The sequence below is a fragment of the Medicago sativa genome, chromosome 5, assembly GCF_051527215.1.
Source record: "Medicago sativa cultivar Bolivia chromosome 5, Bolivia_mono, whole genome shotgun sequence".
In the NCBI taxonomy this organism is placed as follows: Eukaryota; Viridiplantae; Streptophyta; class Magnoliopsida; order Fabales; family Fabaceae; genus Medicago; species Medicago sativa.
Window position 1 is genome coordinate 31,416,010 of NC_140753.1, and position 21,134 is coordinate 31,437,143.

Consider the following 21,134-nt stretch of genomic DNA (forward strand, 5'->3'; position numbering starts at 1 on the left):
CTTCCGGAGGAAAAGGGGATTGAATTGGATCGTTACGTCCAATAATATTCCAAGATCTGGATTTTAGAGTACAAATTTCTTTTTCAGTTTGACTGAGAAAATATGTTATAAACCATTCAACAAATCTGATGAACTCTTGAGTTATGCCAAGATGTTTATAGTAATCATTTTTAATTTTTTCTCTCTCCCAATCTGGGATTTCTCTGAAAAACCATTTTCGAAAATCAGAGTATTTTTCCATCATAAATTCATCATTTATGAATTTTCTCCAAAGACTATTAGGCGTAAGGTCCATTAAAAGTCTGACGGAGTTGGGGAAGTTTTTCCTTCCTTTTGACTATTATTAGCCTCATAAACTCCAAAAGGAATTTTGTTGTCGCTCATAATTATGTGTTCGACAGTTTCGGATTCATCTTTAGTTTTAGATGTTGAAGCTTCTGAGAAAGATTTCCTAGAAATATTACTGGGAACAGAATAAAAGTTGTTGGAAGAATATCTAGAAGATATACTTCTTGGTATTTTACAAATTCTCTGAGGATTAAAACGAATTTCAACATCTCCATCAGTAGTTTGAACAATTTGTTCAACATTTCTATTCATGATAGGTTCCGGGTTAACGATACGAGGAAGATTCCAATTATCAGGGAAATCTAATTCGTCCCATCTTATAAGTCTATTGGTGGCTACCTTAGAGGTCAATAAATTAGTATTAACCAAAGTAGTGGTTCCAGGATGACTTATTTGTCTAGCCTTAGGATTAAGGGTATTTAATACCTTAAAATATATCCTATAACAAACAGTCATAATTTGACTTCCAGTTTTAAAATCATAACCGTTAGTATGAATATTCATTTGTAAGGCTTCGAATAAATGTTTATCAGATAAAGATAAACTTAAATTAGGTGCTATATCAAAATAGACTGGTCCGTGACATAAACTGGACTCAATAACAGCAGCTAAAGATTCTTTAAAATTATTGCATCTGCCATCTCTAACGTATGCCATTATACTGGTATTTAAGCCAAGCAGAGTTAAAGGTCTAATAGCAATTTGTATTAACCCAACATGTATATATTTATACTCTTTAAAGGATTCTAAATCCTTTTTACATAACATAAATATATCTTGAGAATCTTTTGAGATTCTAACATTTTGTTCAATGGTCTTAACAGCCATTCTAGACTTAAAGTCAAACATCCCAAAATTATAAATTTCTTTTTTAGGAACAGAGGGTATTACCCATTTATTTAAGTTTTCCAAATTGTTTGGGAATTCGACCAATTCTTGATTGGTGGTAAGATCATTTTGATCTGGTTCTTCCATGAAGAAAACAAAGGGCGAACAGTGTTATGACATAGTTAAATAACAAAGTAAAGCAAAGTATCCTAACTTTCTCATGATCATAATACCAGATAATTTGAACTTAAAAAACTTTTATAAAAGTCTCTAAACCTATCAACCCGCAGGGATAGAAGAGCAAAGCTCTCAACGAGACATCGAACGCAGTAATCTGACAAAAATTCTCATCAAAACAGACATCATATATCTCTCACTCCCTCCCCGGGAAAAAAACGAGATTTTTGTCTGAAACAAGAATCACCAGATCCGTCCCAAAATTCTTTTATGTTTAAAATAAAAGTTATTATGATCATGACAATGTTTTAATACTTATAAATACTAAGTTAAAAACTAAGTCATAACCACAGTTTAGCCTCTAATTGTCATTCAATTAGAGTTAGGTAGAAGAGGTACCTGGATCTATATATATATATATATATATATATATATATATATATATATATATATATATATATATATATATATATATAATCCGGCAAAACCCATAGACATTTTTGTAAAAATAAAATAAAAAAATGCGTGAGAAGATAATAGGTATTTTTTTATTTTATATTTCTCCTTTTGTTGCTTTTTTCTCTCTCAATTCAAGTATTCATTCACTTGACTTTCTATGTGCCGAAATATATAAAGGCTCTGTTTGGTAAAAATAGCGGATAGTTTATAAGCTAGCTGATAAGCTAGCTGATAGCTTTTAGCTGATAAGCTAGCTGATAGCTTTTAACTGATAGGTTGTAGCTGATAAGCTAATTAGAGTGTTTGGTAAAAATAGCGGTTGAACTAGCTGATAAATGTAAAATTACATAAAAGGACATTATTAATTCATATAAAATTTATACTACTATAAATTAATATTTAAGATATTTGATAATTTAAATATTTTAAATTTAATAACTGTTTATTTTATTTTAGTTTTTATACTTTATATAAAAAAAATTAAGCAAATCCTTTCCAAAATAAATTAAACAAAAGTTGCTTGTGACCATCTTAAAAAAAAGTTAATTGCGACAACAATATTTTTTTAAAACGTAGTGTAATTTTTTTAACTAAAAAGTAACATTTTTTTTTTAAGGGAAATGTTATGTAAAAGCAAGTCTATTTTGTAACCAAAACATAACGTGAGCATGTAATTTTATTATCAGCCTTTTTTAAAAAAAAAAATATTATCAGCCAATGAAATCTGAAATTTAATTAAACATAAGTACATAACATGTTTTTTTTAAAATAGCTATTTATTACAAAGGGTAAACATGGGATTTAGTTAAAGTGGTAAGGGTATAAATGGAATAAAACATGAAAAGCTATAAGCTATAAGCTCAAACGCTACTTGAAGTAGCTTCTGAAAAATAGCTTATAAGCTCCTGAAATAAGCTATAAGCTCGTTGTAAAAAGCGTTACCAAACAGAGCTATTTTTTGTCAGACGAGCTTATAAGCTAAAAGCTCTTTTTTGAGCTTACCAAACAGAGCCAAAGTTTGTTCCGAAACATGGCGATTCCAGATCCTCTTATTGGCGACCAAACTTAATTCTGAGCACTTGGAATCGAAACCTTGCCAATGTACCTCTGCTGGAGAGTATATTTGAACTCGCACATTCTTCACAATGCTCACTTCAAAATAATTTCCTATAATAAAAACAACCACACCAAGAAACGGACAAGAAACGCAAGAATATACACGTGGATTACTGTAAAGAGCTTAAAACGTTTATCTCCTTGTTTAACGGAAATCATGCGGTGGGTCTGTATAAATAGACATCTCTAAATTTCATATACTCGTTCTGTCGTTTAACATTTCATTTTCTCTCTATCTTTCATTCCTATCACATCAACAAACTATCACATCGATCACATCTTTTTCTATCTTTTTTTTCTATTTGTTTCAAGTTGTATACACCCACACGGTGTGTACACAAAACATTTCCCATTGAACGAAACTCATATAGTAGAACTTGAGTTGCAGGCTCCAGTAAAACAAATGAAGTCCTAACTTTCTCTCCTCCAGGCTCTAGTATAATCCAGTCAATTTTCTGGTTCAAAAGTGAGACAAATCTCGCATCATGCACAAGCTAGTTTTCACCATTGGATCAATAAATCTCACAAATATGATGTAATATTTTGATGTGACTTTTTGATAAAATTTAGAGCAATATTTGTAGAACAATTTGCAAACCTGCCTCCTTGAAAAACTATTTTGCTCATATGCAAACAAAGAGACTAACTACTCATAGTTGAGTCCAACAATCTCCCCAGATTCTCCAACAAGTGGTACCAAAACTAGATTTATAATTTTTGACCAAAAAAAAAACCTAAATTTTAATCTTGAGACTTCTGGGTTATGGGCCCATGGGACGAAAAATAAAATGTGCAACACTTATTTCCGTGTTGCAAATAATTGTAAATAGTAACATTTATTTTCATTTGTTACCGAAAAAATGTTCCATAAGAGCATATATGTAGTAGTGTACCTTGATGTTGCCCTTTGTTGATTTCAGGGAATCACTTGACTTAATGGGTAGGCCAATCAACAAGAAGAAAAACAGTAATCACTTGTGTTACTTTTCCTTATAGATCTAGATCTATTAAAGAATATAGACTTTACAATCGGTTCAGTTTCATTTCATCCTGATATGTGTGTGAGAAAATTTTATCAACAATTGATCAAAGGATATACGATTTTGATGTCTTTTCTCCACATCCACACATTTGCTAGCAATGGTTTATGATCATGACATATCCAACCATACCACATTTCTCTCTGCATTTACTTCATCACATTCACAGTTCATCTGCTCATTTTCTGTTCTTCATCATCTGAATTTGGTTAGTTGCTTCAAACCTGAAAGATACATCAAAATTATTTAGATAGTTTCCCAAAGCCGATGCACAATATATGAAATGGAAAGGACAAGAATCCTGAAATGAATTACTTTAGTAGCTTGCCCCCCCACCCCACCCCCCCCCCCCCCCCCCCCCCCCCCCCCCCCCCCATAGCTAGTTTTTAAGGTATCAGAACTGATTGTGATCAGTGACTTAGAAAGGGCTACCAACTAAGGGGGTGACCACTGACCAGAAAGGGCTGCAATTTTGAAGTGTTACTAAATCTAGCTCCAAGTATTTAGGTGCATATCAACTTCTCAGCATTATTAGCAACTTTGTGCATACCAAGATTTGAAGCAAATTGATTACATTACTACAAGGATTTAATCGGTATGCATTGTTAATTTAAAAATAAAATTACGCATGCTTTTAATCATATCTCACTATTCTGGCACTTTTGATAATTGTTCCTAAAATGTCTCTACAAACACCTACATGGTAAGATGTGATTAAATGTGTGTAATACTTGTTTACATTGACAATGCACACCAATTAAACTATTAATATAAAATTTTACAAACTCTTATGTCCAATATACAAAGTCATTACCTTCATCCAAAGTTTCAAAATAACTATAACTATAATATGTATAATAAAGCAGGAAAAGAAGCAATACCCATCCATTTCTAGCATTTGAATGTCCATGAAGCAAGCATCAAATTTATGAGGCAATTGAAGCATTTCAAGTGCAGCTTTGCCGCTTTCAACACACTTCACATCAGCTCCAAACTTTTTTAATGCATCTGCAGCTGCAGCTACCTTCTGGTTTATGCAATTGTCATCGACCACCAATATTTTCTTGCTATGGAGAAGGCTTTGTAGAAAAGAGGAGCTATTTTCTTTCCCTATCTTCCTTTTTTACCCCATTCCAAGAACTTGCTGAAGGCAAGCAGCCACCATACTAGCCCTATCAAATTCAGTGCTGTTAATATTGGTTGCTAGAAGAATCATTTTGGGAATTTTAAATATATTTTCATTCTGTTTCAAGTCTTGTTTACATACATTGAAACCACCATGTGTCCTCAACCATGACAATAATGGGCACGAACATTCTGCCACATAGACAAGTATATTGATTCAGCGAATGAACAGAACCAAATTTGTGAACTAAATTTTGTTACAGCAGCGTGTTGCAGCTTATCTGTACTCTGAACTGCAATATCCTATTGATTTTCCAATCTCAAAGAAAAGAACTGATTCTGAGAAACTTGTTGCAGCAACAACACTCAAGTAGTTATTACATGACGGTGCCAATCCTTGGTGTGGAATGGATTTAGCAAACCTATCAACAAGAAAGCCTCGCATGTACCATGATTCAGTGAGCAATGACAAGAAACTAATACGCTTCCTTCTTTGCTACATGCCAATTCAAGTGCAATGTTTGACATTGAAATTCCTAGAACTAGCTTCATGTTAAACTGGGCTACTAGAATTACAGCTACAGCCAAAGTAAAATTGCACTGCTCTGGAACCTTATCAAATATGGCTTTAATCTTCCAAAGCAATGAAACTAAGAAAATTGGCGAACTTCACCAATCAATTAACATCTCAACTTGAAGCTTGAAATATCCAGCAATCAGATAGATTTGATGAATAAGAGAATAAATAAAGTTATCTATATAACATTGAAAATCCAATGATAACACGCAGATATATAAACTTATAAAGGCAATATACGTTGATCATATACCTCTTTCAAGTCAGATTTCTCCACTACCACTAAGCTTAGAAAATGCTGACATTTCATAAATCTAATGCTTCATTTCCAACCAACTTTGGTTTCTTTACATCAATCGTATAACCTTTATATTTACATGACCTGTTTGTCATCCATTACATTAGCAGCGTCAATTATTGGAAATCTATTTCTCCTCCTATCTCTAGTTGCCATCTTCTGTCCATACCTCTCAAGTATGTCTGCCAAATCAACCAACCCTACTTCCCTCAACTTTTTCGCTACCTCCTCAAACATAACAGCACCTTCCTCATTTGAAAAGTAGTGCAAAAATTTGTTATAATCAAACCTCGGCACCTCCATCCCTCGGTTCATCACCCTCTCCACATACTTAATAGCTTCCTTTGAATGTCCAACTTTCACCATACCACCCACAAAAATAGAATCAAAATTCACAAGAGGATCAGTCCCTTTTCTTCCTCTCCTCCCCAAATGACCCTGCAACAGCATTATATACGTGTGCATAGTTGGTTCGCAACCTCTCTTTATCATCTCCCTAAACACTTGAGTCGCTTCACTTGCTCTTCTCAGTTTCAAAAGCCCTTTTATCAACCCATGATAAACACTTATATCCACAACATCAATCTTCTCCACAACTTGATAAGCCTCTCTAACCCTATGCTTAGCTAAAAGCCCATACACAACATAACCCAATGTCAAACTATCAACTCGAATACCCCTCTCACACATTTCATCAAACACCTCATGAGCATTATCCATCATCCCCTTTTTACACAACCACTTAATCACAACCCTATAAGTCGAAACACCAAGTTCATCCATCCTCTTCAACCTCATCGTTTCAAAAAGCTTCAAAGCCTCACCAAACTGATTCACCTTAAAAAACGTCTCCATAAATTTCTCGACAACATCAACATCAGGAACAAAACCTTCATCCACCATCAAATTCCAAATCTTAGAAGCTTCAATCAAATCACCCTTATCACAAAAACCACTAATCAACCACTTATAACTAACCCCATCAAGCTTAATCCAATCCTTCATTTTAAAAACAACAAACTTTGCTTCCTCAACAAGCTTCACCTTACACATTTCCTCAACAACTTTATTCAACCTCTCAACACTATAACCATAACCATTCAAATTCATCAAATGAAAAAACTCCACACACTTTTTCAACTCTCTAGCACCACCAAGAGTCTTCAAACCAATCACAAATGTCTTATCATTAACCAAACCACGACGCGCCGTTTCATTAACAAGACTCCAAAAAAGATCAATATTACGAGACTTTGCAACAACATCAAGCATTTTATTGAATGAAACATGTGTATGAGTGAAAGATGAGTTTTTTTCTTGTTGTGTGAAGAGGAAAAAGCGATAAACGGGTCGCCATGAATAAGGGAAATTGTTGCAAACTTGGAGGAAGAATTCATGGGTGAGATTGAAATTGGAAGAGGTGAGTTTTGAATGGAGACGTGAATCGGGTGAGTTTTGTTGTTGGTAGAGAATGGTGCAGACTTTGAGGAGTTCTTCGCGGTTTACCGGTGTGATGGGGTTGGTGGTGATGTGGCGGCGGAGTGGTTGAAGGGTGTGGTGGTTTTTGAAGAGAAGTGTGGTGGTTCGTCGGAGAAGCATTTTCGGTGATCAGTGAGCTGCAGAAGAGAAGCAAGGTGCGGTTGCACAGTTTTTTGGTAGGTTTGATGGTTATTTTGGAGGGCGGCTAGACTTGTGGTTTTGAGGTTTTAGTTTTTATTGGTTTTGGGGGCCCTCAGCGGAGGTTGTTTTTGGTTTGTTTTTAAAAATTTGCATTTGATGAATGAGTGTTTGTTTGAGTGTTCCGTGTATATACGACACACTTTTCCTTTGTATGTTGCTTTTAAGTATCCTAGCCTAGCATTCCTTGTGCGAGATGGGATTCTTTACGTTTAGAATAAATTTCATTTTAGCTTCTTCAAAAAAAAAAAACAAAAAATCAGATTATTTTTTAAAAAAAAATAAAAGATTGATTTTTTTTTAAATTTTAATAATAACAAAAAATCAGATTATTTTTTTTCGAAAAATAAAATAAAAAAGCAGAAAAGACATTTAGATTTTTTTTCAAAATTTAAAAAATTGGAAAAAAGTTCGGATTTTTTTTGAAACTTAGAAGATATTTAAAAATACTGGAATTTAATTTTCAAAATACAAAAATTTTAGATTTTTTTGCGAAATAAAAAAACTGGAAAATATTTAAAATTTTAAAAATCTGGATATATATTTTTTTAAAATCCAATTACAATATGAAAATTAAAAAATTTACATAGGCAAGAAGTTTTAGATGAGAATATTTTTTATTTTCATATTGTAATTGTGTTTTAAAAAATATATATCCAGATTTTTAAAATTTTAAATATATTTCAGTTTTTTTATTTCGAAAAAAATCTAAACTTTTTTTATTATGAAAATTAAATTTCAGTATTTTTAAATATCTTCTAAATTTCGAAAAAAATCCGAACTTTTTTCTAATTTTTTAAATTTCAAAAAAAATCTATTTTTCCATTTTTATTTATTTTTTCCATTATTTCAATTTTTATTTATTTATTATTATTTTAAAATTTTCCAGATTTTTGTTTTCATTTTTATTTATTTTTTTTATTTTTTTTCCTAATTTTTTCATAATTTTCAATTTTTATTTATTTTTCCAGAATTTAAATTATTATTTTTTAAAATTTCCCAGATTTTATTTTTTATTTTTAAAATTTTCCAGATTTTTTTTTCATTTTTATTAATTTTTCCAATTTTTAATTTTTTCTGAATTATTTTTCGTTTTTTAGATTTTTTTTTAAATTATTTTTAATTAAAAAAATGACAAATGCCACGTGTCCCTATAAAAAAATAAAAAATAAAATTAATTATATAGTCAGCGTGCCACGTCAGCAGAATAGGTGACTCAGCGTGCCACGTCATGCCACGTCATCTGCTGGGGGTGTCTCAAATGTGCTCAGGGGGGTTTTCGACGGAATCTTTATATTACAGGATTTGAATCGAAAGAATCTTTTTTACGGGGGGAAAACCGGAACTCGCCTATATTACAGGGGGTAAAAACGTATTAACCCTTCTTTTATGTATCTTTAAGTTGCAAAGAGTTTATATATGTGTGAATATTTGGTTCACAACTTCTCTTTATCATCTCCTTAAGTACTTCACTTGCTCTTCTCAACTTCGATAGGCCTTTTATAAATCCATGATATACAATTATATCCACCACATCAAACTTCTCCACAATTTGATAAGTTTCTCTAATCCTATGCTTTGAGAGAATCTCAACATATCCTAATGTCAAATTATATCAATTCCAAGACCTCTCTTGTGCATATAGTCAAAAAAATTCATGAGTATTAAACATCACCTCATTCTTACACAACCATTTAATCACAAGCCTATAAGTTGAAACCCGGAGTTCATCCATCCTTTTCAACTTCATTGTCTGAATAAACTTTAAAACCCTGCCAAAATTATTAACCTTAAAATGTGTATCCATAAATTTCTCAACAACATTAAAATCATGAACAAACCCATAAATTTAAATAGAAAGGACAATATTTACACGTAAATTTCTAAAATTATAAATAAAATATCAGAAATGTTGACAGTTTTCTAAGAGCATATGTTAAAATTTAGAAAGAAAAAAATTGCAATGGGTATATCCAACATGTTAAAACTTTATAAATTGATTTTTTTTACATAAAAATTATCATTTATTTTTCCTTTTTTGAGTTATAAACAAGTGACCTTAGAAACACATATCAGTATGTGTAATACCCCATTTTTGTCCGGATAAATTTCAAAAAAAAATAATCAAATTTTAATTCATCATGTTTTCTCATCATTGTTAATTTAGTCAAGCTCATACTTTGATTAATGATCACAAATGTCCAATTACATTTTTACATGAGAAACAAAAAAAAAAAAACATCAACAAAACAAACAATCAAATTAAGATAAAAAAGAACGAAATTAGGTTTGGTCTCCTTTTCATCATACTTTGGCAACCATCGTTTTCAACACCTATCATTATGAAAGCTGCCATTTCCATCTTTCACCTATAGTTTTGAAGCACCACACGCCGCTTTCACTCTCTGATTCTCCCTCACATTTCACCGTGTTTTCGATCGTTACCCACTTCAACCGCCTTCTCTGAAACACCAGCGGGAGTTGTGTTTGATACCAAATTGAAAATAAACAATAGAGAAAAGAGAAGAAGAATGAAGAGGAAGGAGTGTTCAAAGTTCATTAGAGGGAGAAATGTTGCTTCCTTTCTGTACAGCACTCTCTTTCAAATCCCTAGTATTTTGCTTCTTTACCATTTGTTTAATGTTATGTATGTTTTTGGTACAAATTACTTATTTTTTTCTTTAACTACTATTTGCTTTTTGTTTTGGAGCATTGCTATTTATCTAGAGAGTTTTTATCAAGAATTTATCAAGAAAATGTCTCAATCAATTAAATTTGTTATTTGGCGGAAATCAAGGGAGGTAATAGTGTGTAATTAAGGAAATGTGTTAGCAAATACACTGTCTTGAAATTTTCTAGATACATTTTGTCACTGTATCTATCATTTCCCTTTTGTTTTTTATTAGCTTATATCTATTTGGATAACAGACTGTTAAGATTACTCCTTGTTATAACAAAAAAAAAATTACTTCTTGTTAGGTTACTATAGTATGTCCCAATATAACATTTCCAAAAGAGAAAGTCTATCATGGTCACAAATATAAATGTACAGTGTTTAGGCACACACACATAAAAATATTTTTTCTAATAATAAAAAAGAACTTAATAATAAAATGATTTAGTCTTTTGAGAAAAAGGTTTTTTATGTGTGTGTGACCAAATACTATGCATATATATTTGTGTCCATGCAAGAATGCCTCTTTCCAAAATATATAAAAATCTAAAACATTAGTAATGATTATTTAAATCCTCTTTTGATTTGGTTGTTACAATATTTTAATAATTTTAATAAATATAAGTAGATGACTACTCCAAATTCTCTTTTGGTTTGGTCATCACAAAAATTTTAAAGTCGGTGACTACTCCAGATCCTCTTTTGGTTTGGTCATCGCAAACATTCCAAAGTTGATAGCCACGCTAAATCCTCTTTTACTTCGGTTATCCCAAAAATTTTAAAATCGATGACTACACTGAATCATCTTTCGGTTTGGTCGTCGCAAAACTCACAGCTTATAGCTGCGCTAAATCCTCTTTTTAGTTCAATTGTAGCACAAATCTTAAAATTGGTGACTACTTCAAATCCACTTTTGGTTTGGTCATCGCAAAAGACCCAAAGTCGATATCTGCGCTAAATCCTCTTTTAGTTCGGTTATTACAAAAATCTTAAAGTTTGTGACTACGCTAAATCCACTTTTGGTTTGGTCATCACAAATTTCAAAATTTATAACTACGTTGAATCCACTTTTAGTGTAGTCAACACAAAAACATTTTCCATAAAACAAGTTATCAAACAAATACATCGCAAATCCACTTTCCCGTATTCAACATCTATCTTTTCTCAATCAATATAGTATTCTCAAATCAATCTCATTATCCAATTCAATCATAACAAAAATCATTTTCTTTAAAACAAACCAACACACAGCCATTTTCTACCATAATACTAAATAGCTTTGAATTCTCCTCGCACAGAGATACGTAGGAGCAAGATCAAACTCTTGTCAAGCACAATAATATATAAAAAATAAAAAAATAAAAACCATTTTTTTTCTTCCTCTATTTTAAACATTGCATTTTCATTTAAAAACTTAAATTTAATTCACATTTAATAATAAGGAGAAATAAATATTTAGAAGTTAGCAAATATTTTGCACAATTAATTAGAGGTAACTGTTTTTAACGGATGTCGTACGGTGCTAATACCTTCCCTATGCATAATTGACTCCCGAACCTAAAATTTGATTTTAAAGACCATTTTTTCGTTTTAAAGGGTTTTTCCGACGTTTTTCCTATTTTAATAAACTTTGATGGCAACTTCATTGTTTTTCGAGCAACCCTCGAATTTTTTAGGCCGCTTCAAGATGCCCCATAAAATTATTTTTTGTAGAAATGTTTTTACTTGCCCACTATTGCATGCACTAATACATTTGCTATAGTGTTAATGAACTATATGTATGGTCTCTAGAAATTGAAAATCAATGTGAAGGCCAAGGCCTATGCTACTATGAGTGTGGGTCCGTCCTTGCCTTCATCCACCATCAGATTCCAAATGGCTTAATAGCAATTTTAGCCCCCTAACTTTCGCAAAGTTGCGATTTTGGTCCCCTAAGAAAACAAACTACAAAACCGCCCCCTAAGTTTTGCACATGTGGCAGTTTTGGCCCCCAAAGCCAATTTTGACTTGGTCTACACTGACGTGGAACCCTAAGTAAGGTGCCACATGTTATTTTTTTTATTTAAAATTGACCTTGGGGGGCCAAAACTGCTACAGTTGCAAAACTTAGGGGGCGGTTTAGTTTAGTTCAACTCCACATCTGAAAAACACTGAAAACTGAATTAACTGATGTAAGTTTGGTCGGTGTAGACATTTTTTTTATTATAAGCCGAACCCAAACCAAATTGTTCAATCCCTAGTAATATGGCCTAACTAAGTTGGCCTTAAAATCAAGTTTGCAATGTGTGGGTTGTCCTTATAATCCTTGTTCATATAAGAGTTGTAAAATTGTGCTAGGTCATATGCTGGTATGGCCCGTCAAGCCCAAAAACACACAAATTTGGGGCCTTAGGATAGGGGTGTTCACGGTACGGATTGCAATTTTATTTTCATCCAACAATGGTGTCGTCAACATAGACCAAAGTAAAAATAAACCAAAAAGTTACCCCGATAAGAAATGCAAAATACTAAAACTTTATCATTCTCTAAAAGTTCTCATTGAGTTTATATGATTTAAGATATATCTAACATAAACATAAAGGATTATTCAATCACCCGGTCCCTTAACTTAATTGATTGTCTCAATTTGGTCCCTTAAATATAATTTGTACCAATTTGGTCCTCTATCTTTTGCTTCGTTACTAGTTTTTGTCCTTTCTGTTAGTTTCTCTCAAAAAAACGTTAACAGAAAGGACTAAAACTAGTAACGGAGCAAAACATAAGGGACCAAATTGGTACATAAGTTAACGTTTATTTGAGAGAAACTAACAGAAAGGACTAAAACTAGTAACAGAGCAAAACATAGAGGATCAAATTGGTACAAATTATAGTTAGGGGATAAAATTGAGACAATCAATTAAGTTAAGGGACTGGGTGATTGAATAAGCCTAAACATAAATGTAAAAGTGCAAGTAGCATCAAGCAAGAGCACATGAACACATTTTAGAAATAAAAACCAAAGAAGAAAATTAATAAGAGAAAAATATGTCATTCTCTAAAAAATTTCATTGAGTTTCTATGAGTATTGGGCTGAGTGGCATAAGTTTAATTAATATTTCTCTTATGTTGCGGGTTGGTGCGGTTTAGTTCGGTTGGTAAAATAAAAATTGTAAACATAACCCAATCGTGCGGCTGAGTCAAAAAATTGTCCCAATACATCCAAACCAAATTCTATTTTTTGCGATTTTGGTTGGTTTGGTTTGCGGTTTTTCAAATGTGGATTGGTTCAGTTTTGAACACCTGTACCTTAGAATTCTAGCTCAAATTTTTATAGGGATTTTAAGTCTGACAAATTTTTTTTTTATTAAAATACGGGCCAGCCTATATGGACCATGGTTAGCACACAACCAACATAAATCAAAATAAACCCTTAAAAAAACTAAAGAGTCAAAGTAATGGCCTATAAGACATAATAAAACTAGCACACTTTACTAGTAAGGTTTTTGGCCATAGGGGCATAGAACGTGGTGGACCTCCTACTAGGGTGAGGACAACCATGAAGAATTATGAGTCCTGATCAAAGATCTCATAATACACTTATGTTGCTCCCTTAATTTACACTGGTAGTAAAAGTTGTTATTGATGATCCCCTATGTGTATAGAATTGGACAATGTGTTTAGATTTTGTTGTTGTATCTTCTAATATGATCTTTTGGGCTATTGTTGCATGTATTGTATTTTGAGCATGTCAGTGACTATGGATTATTTTTGTACATTGGTATGGGGTATCTAGTAAAGGCAGCAAACACTTACCTTCGTACATATATTATTTATGTTTATGTATATTATCTTTGGTATGTTGTCTACATGCTCTTTAATATTAATACATCCTAAATTTATAAATGATAATTTAGGCTAGTTACATAGGTTTCACCAATGGGATGTCTCATTCACAACTTTTTTTTTTTTCATCATTGAACAATATTATTTCTCTTTTGGAAATTTTCTCTTATTTGTCTTGAAAGGGTAAAAAAAATATAAATATATATATTAATGAAACTTTCGTAAACAGAAAAGTAATGACATCCGATGATCATCAAAAGTTTCATATGAGATTTTTGCTAAGATTAAGTGATTAATTGGATAAGTTGAAAAGATATACACAACATATTGATGTGCCTAAGAGGCACTTACAATAATTATTATTTTATGAACGACTTCTTGCAACTCTGTGAATTCTAAAACCATTAAATTGAGGTTTCAAATGAATGGTATTTTGCTTATAAAGTGATCATCCAATTTTCTATTTCTGATATGCAAAGAAGAAAGTTAAATATGGTTGAAATTCTCAAAAAATTTCATGTCTTAATCATCTTTCTTTTTTTAAGTGCTCTTGTAACGAATGCTAGTATGTGCTTGTTCACCCCTATTTCAAATTTCATTCTTTATCATATAGATAATCATTTATTTCTTTTTAGTAATCTTATTTATTTTATATGACATCACAGATATATTTTTCTGCTCTACTGATGAAGATTGTACTTGGAACCTATGTCGCCAACCATGGGTTCAAAAGTGTTGTTTGCATATGTGTAGTTGTGAGAAAGATTGAATCAATTATTTCGAAAAATAATTCTATGTTATTTCTAAGTGCATAATGTAACACCTCAATATTTTATATACATTGTGTTTGTGTGTGTGTGTGTGTGTGTGTGTGTGTGATGTATCAAATGAGATGAGTGTCTTATGTTGAAAGATGATATGATTAAATAATGACCATATGATCAAAATTATCCATTGTGATTAAATCTATTTTAAAAGTATCGCATGCACCAGCGATAACTATTCATCCATGTTTTGCTCCTTTTCCACACGACCCTCGTTCTTCTCATTCCCAAAGGCGTATTTTCTATGAGTAATGTAAATAAAATTGAACGCGTACTTTCTTGTTGATGCTAACATTGTATAAGATAAGTCTTTCAAACAAACAAACAAACTCATTTAGGTTTCTACATTGTTATTATTTTCTTTGTTTTGTAAGAATTTTTATATACTCAAAATGAAATTCTTGGCGGAAACTAAAATTAAAAGATCAAGGCATAACTCCAACCATTGCTTCTACTTTAAGATGTTGAGGCTTCTCTAAACCTTCCACGATCTTACTTTGATGGTGTAAGTTTTTCTGGATAGAGATGTTAGGTTTAAGGAACCAAAACTATGAACTGCACTTATATATATATATATATATATATATATATATATATATATACATAACATCTGCCATCAAGAAGTTACAATACGTGCAACAACAAAAAAACCGCTCCTCCACTCACTCATAATGGACAATTACTGAATTTAAGGGAAAGAATAGAGACCATTTTCTGATTAATGGGTAATTATCACTATAAACACCTAATAGGTAAATACCACTTATTTATTTAAATAAATAAATAACTTAATTAGGGAAAAAAATACAACATTCTCCCACTTGGTCGACATATTCTTTCCCTTACAACAATAAGAAACAAAACTCACGTATCATAACAATAGGTTCTCTATAGTTGAGTATTGTCTTCTGTAACGACCCAATTTTAGGATTTTATTTATTTAATTTCTTTATTTATTATTTAATTGTTTGGGTTAAATGGGTTTTAAAGAAATTAAGGGTATTTTAGCACTTTTGGGTATGACAAGCTATTTAATGAAAATAGTAGTAACTTGAGTAATTAATAGAATAGTGATGTATGAGTAATAGTGGGGTTTTAATGAAGTAATTGTGTAGTAACATTTTGTGAGTGGTAGAAAGTTACCAAGTCCATTAATGAGTGTGACTAATCCCCAAAAGTATATAAGAGAATAGTCTTTGTAAAAATTAGGTAATAGCTCATTTGTTACATTTTAGAGAAAAGAGGCCAATAGAGAGAAATAGAGAGAAAGAGGAAGAAGGAAGAAGGAAGAATTTCAAGAGAAATGAAGATCTAGCTTGGGGGGAAGCTCAAGAGGGAGAGAAGATTGAAGATTAAAGTGACTTTTGAAGGGTTAAGGTAAGAGGAAAGTTTATATTCACCATTTAGAGTTATGAGTTATAGAGTGGTTATGGATCATGTTTGATTATGTGATTTTTATGAAATTGGTGTTATGTTAAGTTGATTTTCATGCTAATTGATTATGTTAATTATGGGTATAATGAACTTTGTGAATTTAAGTTGTTTATGCGCTTAAACTCATATTTGATGATATAGAATAAGTTGTTCTTGAGATCTTGACTTAAATGTGTGAAAATCATGATGTTGTTAAATGTTGTTGAATTCATGATGAATGTTCTTGATAAATGATTGGGTATGTGAGTGTGTTGTTTGTACGGAAATTAAGTGATAAGTTCATGGATTAAAAGTGATTTTTGTGATGTTTTTAAGTTTTGAAAAATTAAATGAAGAATCATGAATTATAGATAAAATTCATGCTTTGATGTGTTTTAAATGTTCCTTTTAATTGTACTAACTTTGGGTAATGTTTATACAATGATTTTGGTAAGAATGGAAAAAAGAAAAGAAAAAAAAAAGGGATTTTGGGGAAGTTTTGGGAGGATTTCCCGAGAGGGAACCCATTTCTCGTTGTGGCAAGATGTGCAGGACATCATATGTTATTTTGTGCATTTCGGCCTTTCGGGGATGTTTTCAAACATCTCTAAGTGTTCCTTATGTGATGTTTTGATGTTGTTTTGATGCATTGAAGTTATGTAATCATGCTTGCTTGGAATGGAATGAGTTATGTGATTTTGAGACGAACTTTAACTATAATATGAACATGAACTTGGAATAGAATAAAGTAAGAATTTTCTCAAATAAAATGTTGATGTTATGATTAAACTACTGTGATAATGAATATAGAGGAAGTACATAGGTTTAGCAAAGATGTTTATGATTGTGTTATTTGGTTTTTGATGAAATATGTAAAAATAAACGAACTTTGTAAAAATAGATAGACTTTGATGAAATGATGAATTATGACATGATAACTTGTAAATGACTTATGCTCATGATAATATGATGAATGATGATTGATTAGTCATTGATATGCACATGATGAATTAATTAACTAGGTGAAAATGCTTAATCGTCTTTAAATGCAAATTGTGCTAAATGAATGAATATTGTTTCTTGATGTGATAAATGCTTGATGACGATTATTGTAACACCCCAATTTTTAAATATTAATTTATTGATATTATTGTTATATAATATTAGCAATATTAATATTTTTAGGAATTGTATGTTTAATGTTTTCAATACATGTTGTAGGTTTGTGGGTATTGAGTGAGTAGATGGATTAGTTAATTGTTGAAAAATAGAAGATTATGAGAGAATAGAGGAATATTAGTAAAACAAAGGTTTAAGTAAGTTGAGTAGTGTTTAATTAAATAAATAGTAGGAGGTGTAAATAGTGGAGTTGAATAGTAACAAACTCTAGAGGTGAAGATAGTAATCTGAAAAGATTAGTAACAAACCTAGAGGTGTAATCTGAAAAGATTAATAACAAACTCAATTAAAGCTTATAAATAAAGAAGAGAATTAAAGAGAAAGGGACCGAGAAAGAGAGAAACAAAACAGCAAAAGAAAAACTAGGGTTGTGGAGAAAGGAGTCGAAGAGAGAAGACCTTAGGGGAGATTCAACCGTAGAAATTCATCAATTCGACAAACTAGAGGTAAAGGGGAGTCATTATTCACCATAAGGGTTGCATGAACATATGGGTAGTGAAGAGTTTTGTTTTCCATTATTTTTCATGATCTTTTGATGAATTCATGTTAAATTCGTATTTTGATGTGTTAAATTCATGATTTAAAATATGATTACGTTCTGCTTTGAAAATTACAAGTAAAAGTGAGCGAGTTTGTATATTCTTTGAAGTTTCGATTATTATTAAGGGTTGATATGGAATATTTGATTTGATCTCTATGTTTGCCTCCTGCTGTTAGAATTTTTGGATTCTGCTTTTGTCGGTTACCGCTGATCAGAATATTATATAATTCTCTATCATATGCTAAGTTCAAAGAATTATTGTTCACTTCTACGTATCTTTTGATGGGTAGAACTATTGATTTCTTTGGTCTTTCCTTTGCCCTATATATTGTATAATAACTAAAGTGATCTACTTTTTATTTTTTATTTTTAAAAAGAGACTAAACTGATTAGCTTCCTTAGAAGGGCATTTACTATGATGTGTTGATGTCTCTTTCTATTGTATTTCTATGCGTTTGTTACCACTTTTTTTTTTCTCTTCCACTCATGTTATGATTATATAGTATAATCTACTAATTTGACATCTCTATGTGATATAATCTTTAGGCATATAATGTTCCTCAGTTCCTGATAATACTGTTAATATGTTGCTATTTGAAGGTTCTACTTGTCGCGTGATTGTTAATATATGATAGTTAAATTTGATCTGCTATTTTTATATAATCAAATTAACTAGTCTTTGCTTATTTTTCATTATTCACTTCTATAATTATTATCATTGCTTTATACCATGAACTTTTTGATTATTACTTGTTTTGTTTTGTTTTGTTTTGCGTGACCTGTATAAGGCTCACTTTCTCTATATTATTATATTAAAATTCACACTCATGCTAATTGCTATATTATTTTGTTTTATATACATTGAGATATATTTTCCAAGCATTATTATGTGTCACATATATCTTATCCTGGGGTTTGCAGTAGTATGATACATGCAATTATGAATTATTTGAATATATGTGATGATATAAAGATGTGTTGTATAAAGATGTGCCATATAAAGATGTGTCATTTAAAGATGTGTATTTGTCAAGTCATATAAAGATGTGCACTGTCGAGTCATTACTTAGTGTTCATGCATTCATGATCAGTCCGATTTAAAGATGTGATTTAAAGATGGGGGATAAATCAGTAACATAACTCTGATATCCAAAACTGGTACCACATGCATATAGAGTCAAGTTAGGGACATTGCATACATAACTGCAAGTCTATTTGAAGATCTGAAATTCAAGGATGTTTTATTTAAAGATGTGTTACTATTTAAAGATCGTGTTATTCAATGATGTGCTTCTATGTGGTTATGTGTGAATGAGTTATATTTGCTAAATGTCTATTCAATACTCTTAAATGTTGTTGATGCATACATGCCATTATAAGATATCGATCGATGCCTACTGATTTTGTTAAATGAATGTATATGTTTAAATTTGAATATTATCTGACCATGATATATAAATGCCTAAATGCAATTGATGTGTTCTTTTATCTGAATCTATACACGTGCTTATGCATCCCTCGTGTTGGACATATTCTCACCCTCTTAAATTTGGACTGTACTCTCGCCGGGTGCAGGTTCACAGGAAGAAGAGAATTAGTAGCAGTGAGTAGTTGGAGACGTCGTTGGTGCCTCCTCATTTATTTATTTGCATTTTTGGAGTTTTATAGAGTCGATGCTCTGATTAGTAACACTAAGAGTCGGGACATCCATTTATTTATTTTCTAGACTTTGTTTTAGAATTCATTTTGAATTCAGTTTTGTTGGAGATTTTATGATGTGACAGTTTTAGTAATGTTTTTTTTTAGAATTATCCCACTGTGATATTTTTTTTGAAGTTATATTTAATTTATTTTGGATTTTAGAAGATGTGTGACACCCTTGCGGGGTTATTTATTTGAAGAAATTTTTATTATAAAAATAAAATGTGGAATTAGGGTGTTACAATTATGGTGATGATGATTTTGGTGAAGATGAATTATTGATGATAATAAAATCATGATGCTGTGTATATGCATATGTATAAATTGGTGATGAATATATGTATATGAAATGGTGAAATTGGTGATGGTGATGTCTTGTATGAATGTATGTGTTTGGTGAGTCGCATGTTCATACATCATAAGTTATTGGATATTTAGTATCCAAAGTGGTGAAATAGGATGTTTTAGCATCCGAAGTGGTGAATAGGATATTTTAGTATCCAAAGTGGTGGGATCAATCGGTAAAATAACTCCGACATCTAAAAATGAACCGCATGCATATAGAATGGTGTCTAGAGCATTGCATGCATATGAATCTATGTGAAATGATTTATACTTAATCTTGGTGAATGATGTGACATAGGTGAAATATGTGAATGAGGTGAAGTAAGTAAATGATGTGAATTATGTAAATGAGGTGAAATATGTGAATTATGTGAATGGTGTGAATTATATGCATTATATGAATTATATGCATTATGTGGATTATGTGCTTTATGATAATACAAGCGGAGATGAGTATATGGTTATATTTCCTAAATGATGATGTTGGTGTAATTTGATGATTATGGTAAATGGAGAATGATGTAAGAATCTCTTGTATGATTAATGTTGTTGATTTATGCAAGTATGTATACGTGATATTTGAAATCCTATTATATTATACTTGAATTCGTAGTTTCTTAATGTTGAATGTAAACTTACCCTCCAATGACTTTTGTTGTCTTGCCATTGTAAAAATGGTGTAGACGTGCAGGTTGAGGACGCTTGAGATGGCGTAAATTTCAAGGATTAGCTTGAGGCTTCCTCATTTTCTTTGTTTTTAGATTCTAGTCTAGGCTCTGATTAGGATCTTTTGGGAGTTATTTTATTTATATGCTATGTTGGATTTATATGAAGACCTTGTTGCTTTAGTTTAATGTATTCTGAGATTTGGAATGTGATGTTGAGACCTTGAAATGATTTTGGAGATTGTTGTTTATTCCGTTGCGAAACTTTGATGAAAATTGTAATATGCATGTTTTGAGTTTTAATGACGTAGCACCTTGATCACAA

General features: G+C 31.4%; 1 protein-coding gene and 2 long non-coding RNA genes across 5 annotated transcripts; 2 read left to right on the top strand and 1 right to left on the bottom strand.

Moving 5' to 3' along the window:
- Window positions 1–3,912: 3,912 nt before the first annotated feature.
- On the bottom strand, window positions 3,913–7,637 carry LOC146921764 (Pentatricopeptide repeat (PPR) superfamily protein). Of its 2 annotated transcripts, XM_085715053.1 has the most exons (4): window positions 5,924–7,637; window positions 5,236–5,285; window positions 4,850–5,140; window positions 3,913–4,192 (listed from the first exon to the last, which is right to left on the bottom strand). In XM_085715053.1, exon 1 carries the CDS (start codon window positions 7,565–7,567, stop codon window positions 6,044–6,046), a length of 1,524 nt encoding a protein of 507 aa, XP_085571179.1. In that variant the 5' UTR covers window positions 7,568–7,637; the 3' UTR covers window positions 3,913–4,192; window positions 4,850–5,140; window positions 5,236–5,285; window positions 5,924–6,043. The 2 variants fall into 2 exon arrangements, with proteins under 2 accessions (XP_085571179.1, XP_085571180.1); XM_085715054.1 differs by lacking the exon at window positions 5,236–5,285.
- A 6,738-nt stretch (window positions 7,638–14,375) lies between these two features.
- LOC146921765 (uncharacterized) lies at window positions 14,376–15,151 on the top strand. The gene is made up of 2 exons (XR_015012230.1): window positions 14,376–14,706; window positions 14,807–15,151. It is a non-coding gene; the product is annotated as an uncharacterized LOC146921765 (long non-coding RNA).
- Window positions 15,152–15,570: 419 nt separating this feature from the next.
- LOC146921766 (uncharacterized) lies at window positions 15,571–21,112 on the top strand. Of its 2 annotated transcripts, none has more exons than XR_015012231.1 (2): window positions 15,571–16,342; window positions 19,674–21,112. It is a non-coding gene; the product is annotated as an uncharacterized LOC146921766 (long non-coding RNA). The 2 variants fall into 2 exon arrangements; XR_015012232.1 differs by having other exon boundaries at window positions 20,828–21,112.
- Window positions 21,113–21,134: the final 22 nt, after the last annotated feature.

Excerpts from the sequence above, each read along its gene's own strand:
- LOC146921764 (XM_085715054.1), bottom strand. The coding sequence starts at position 7,567 with ATGCTTCTCCGACGAACCACCACACTTCTCTTCAAAAACCACCACACC.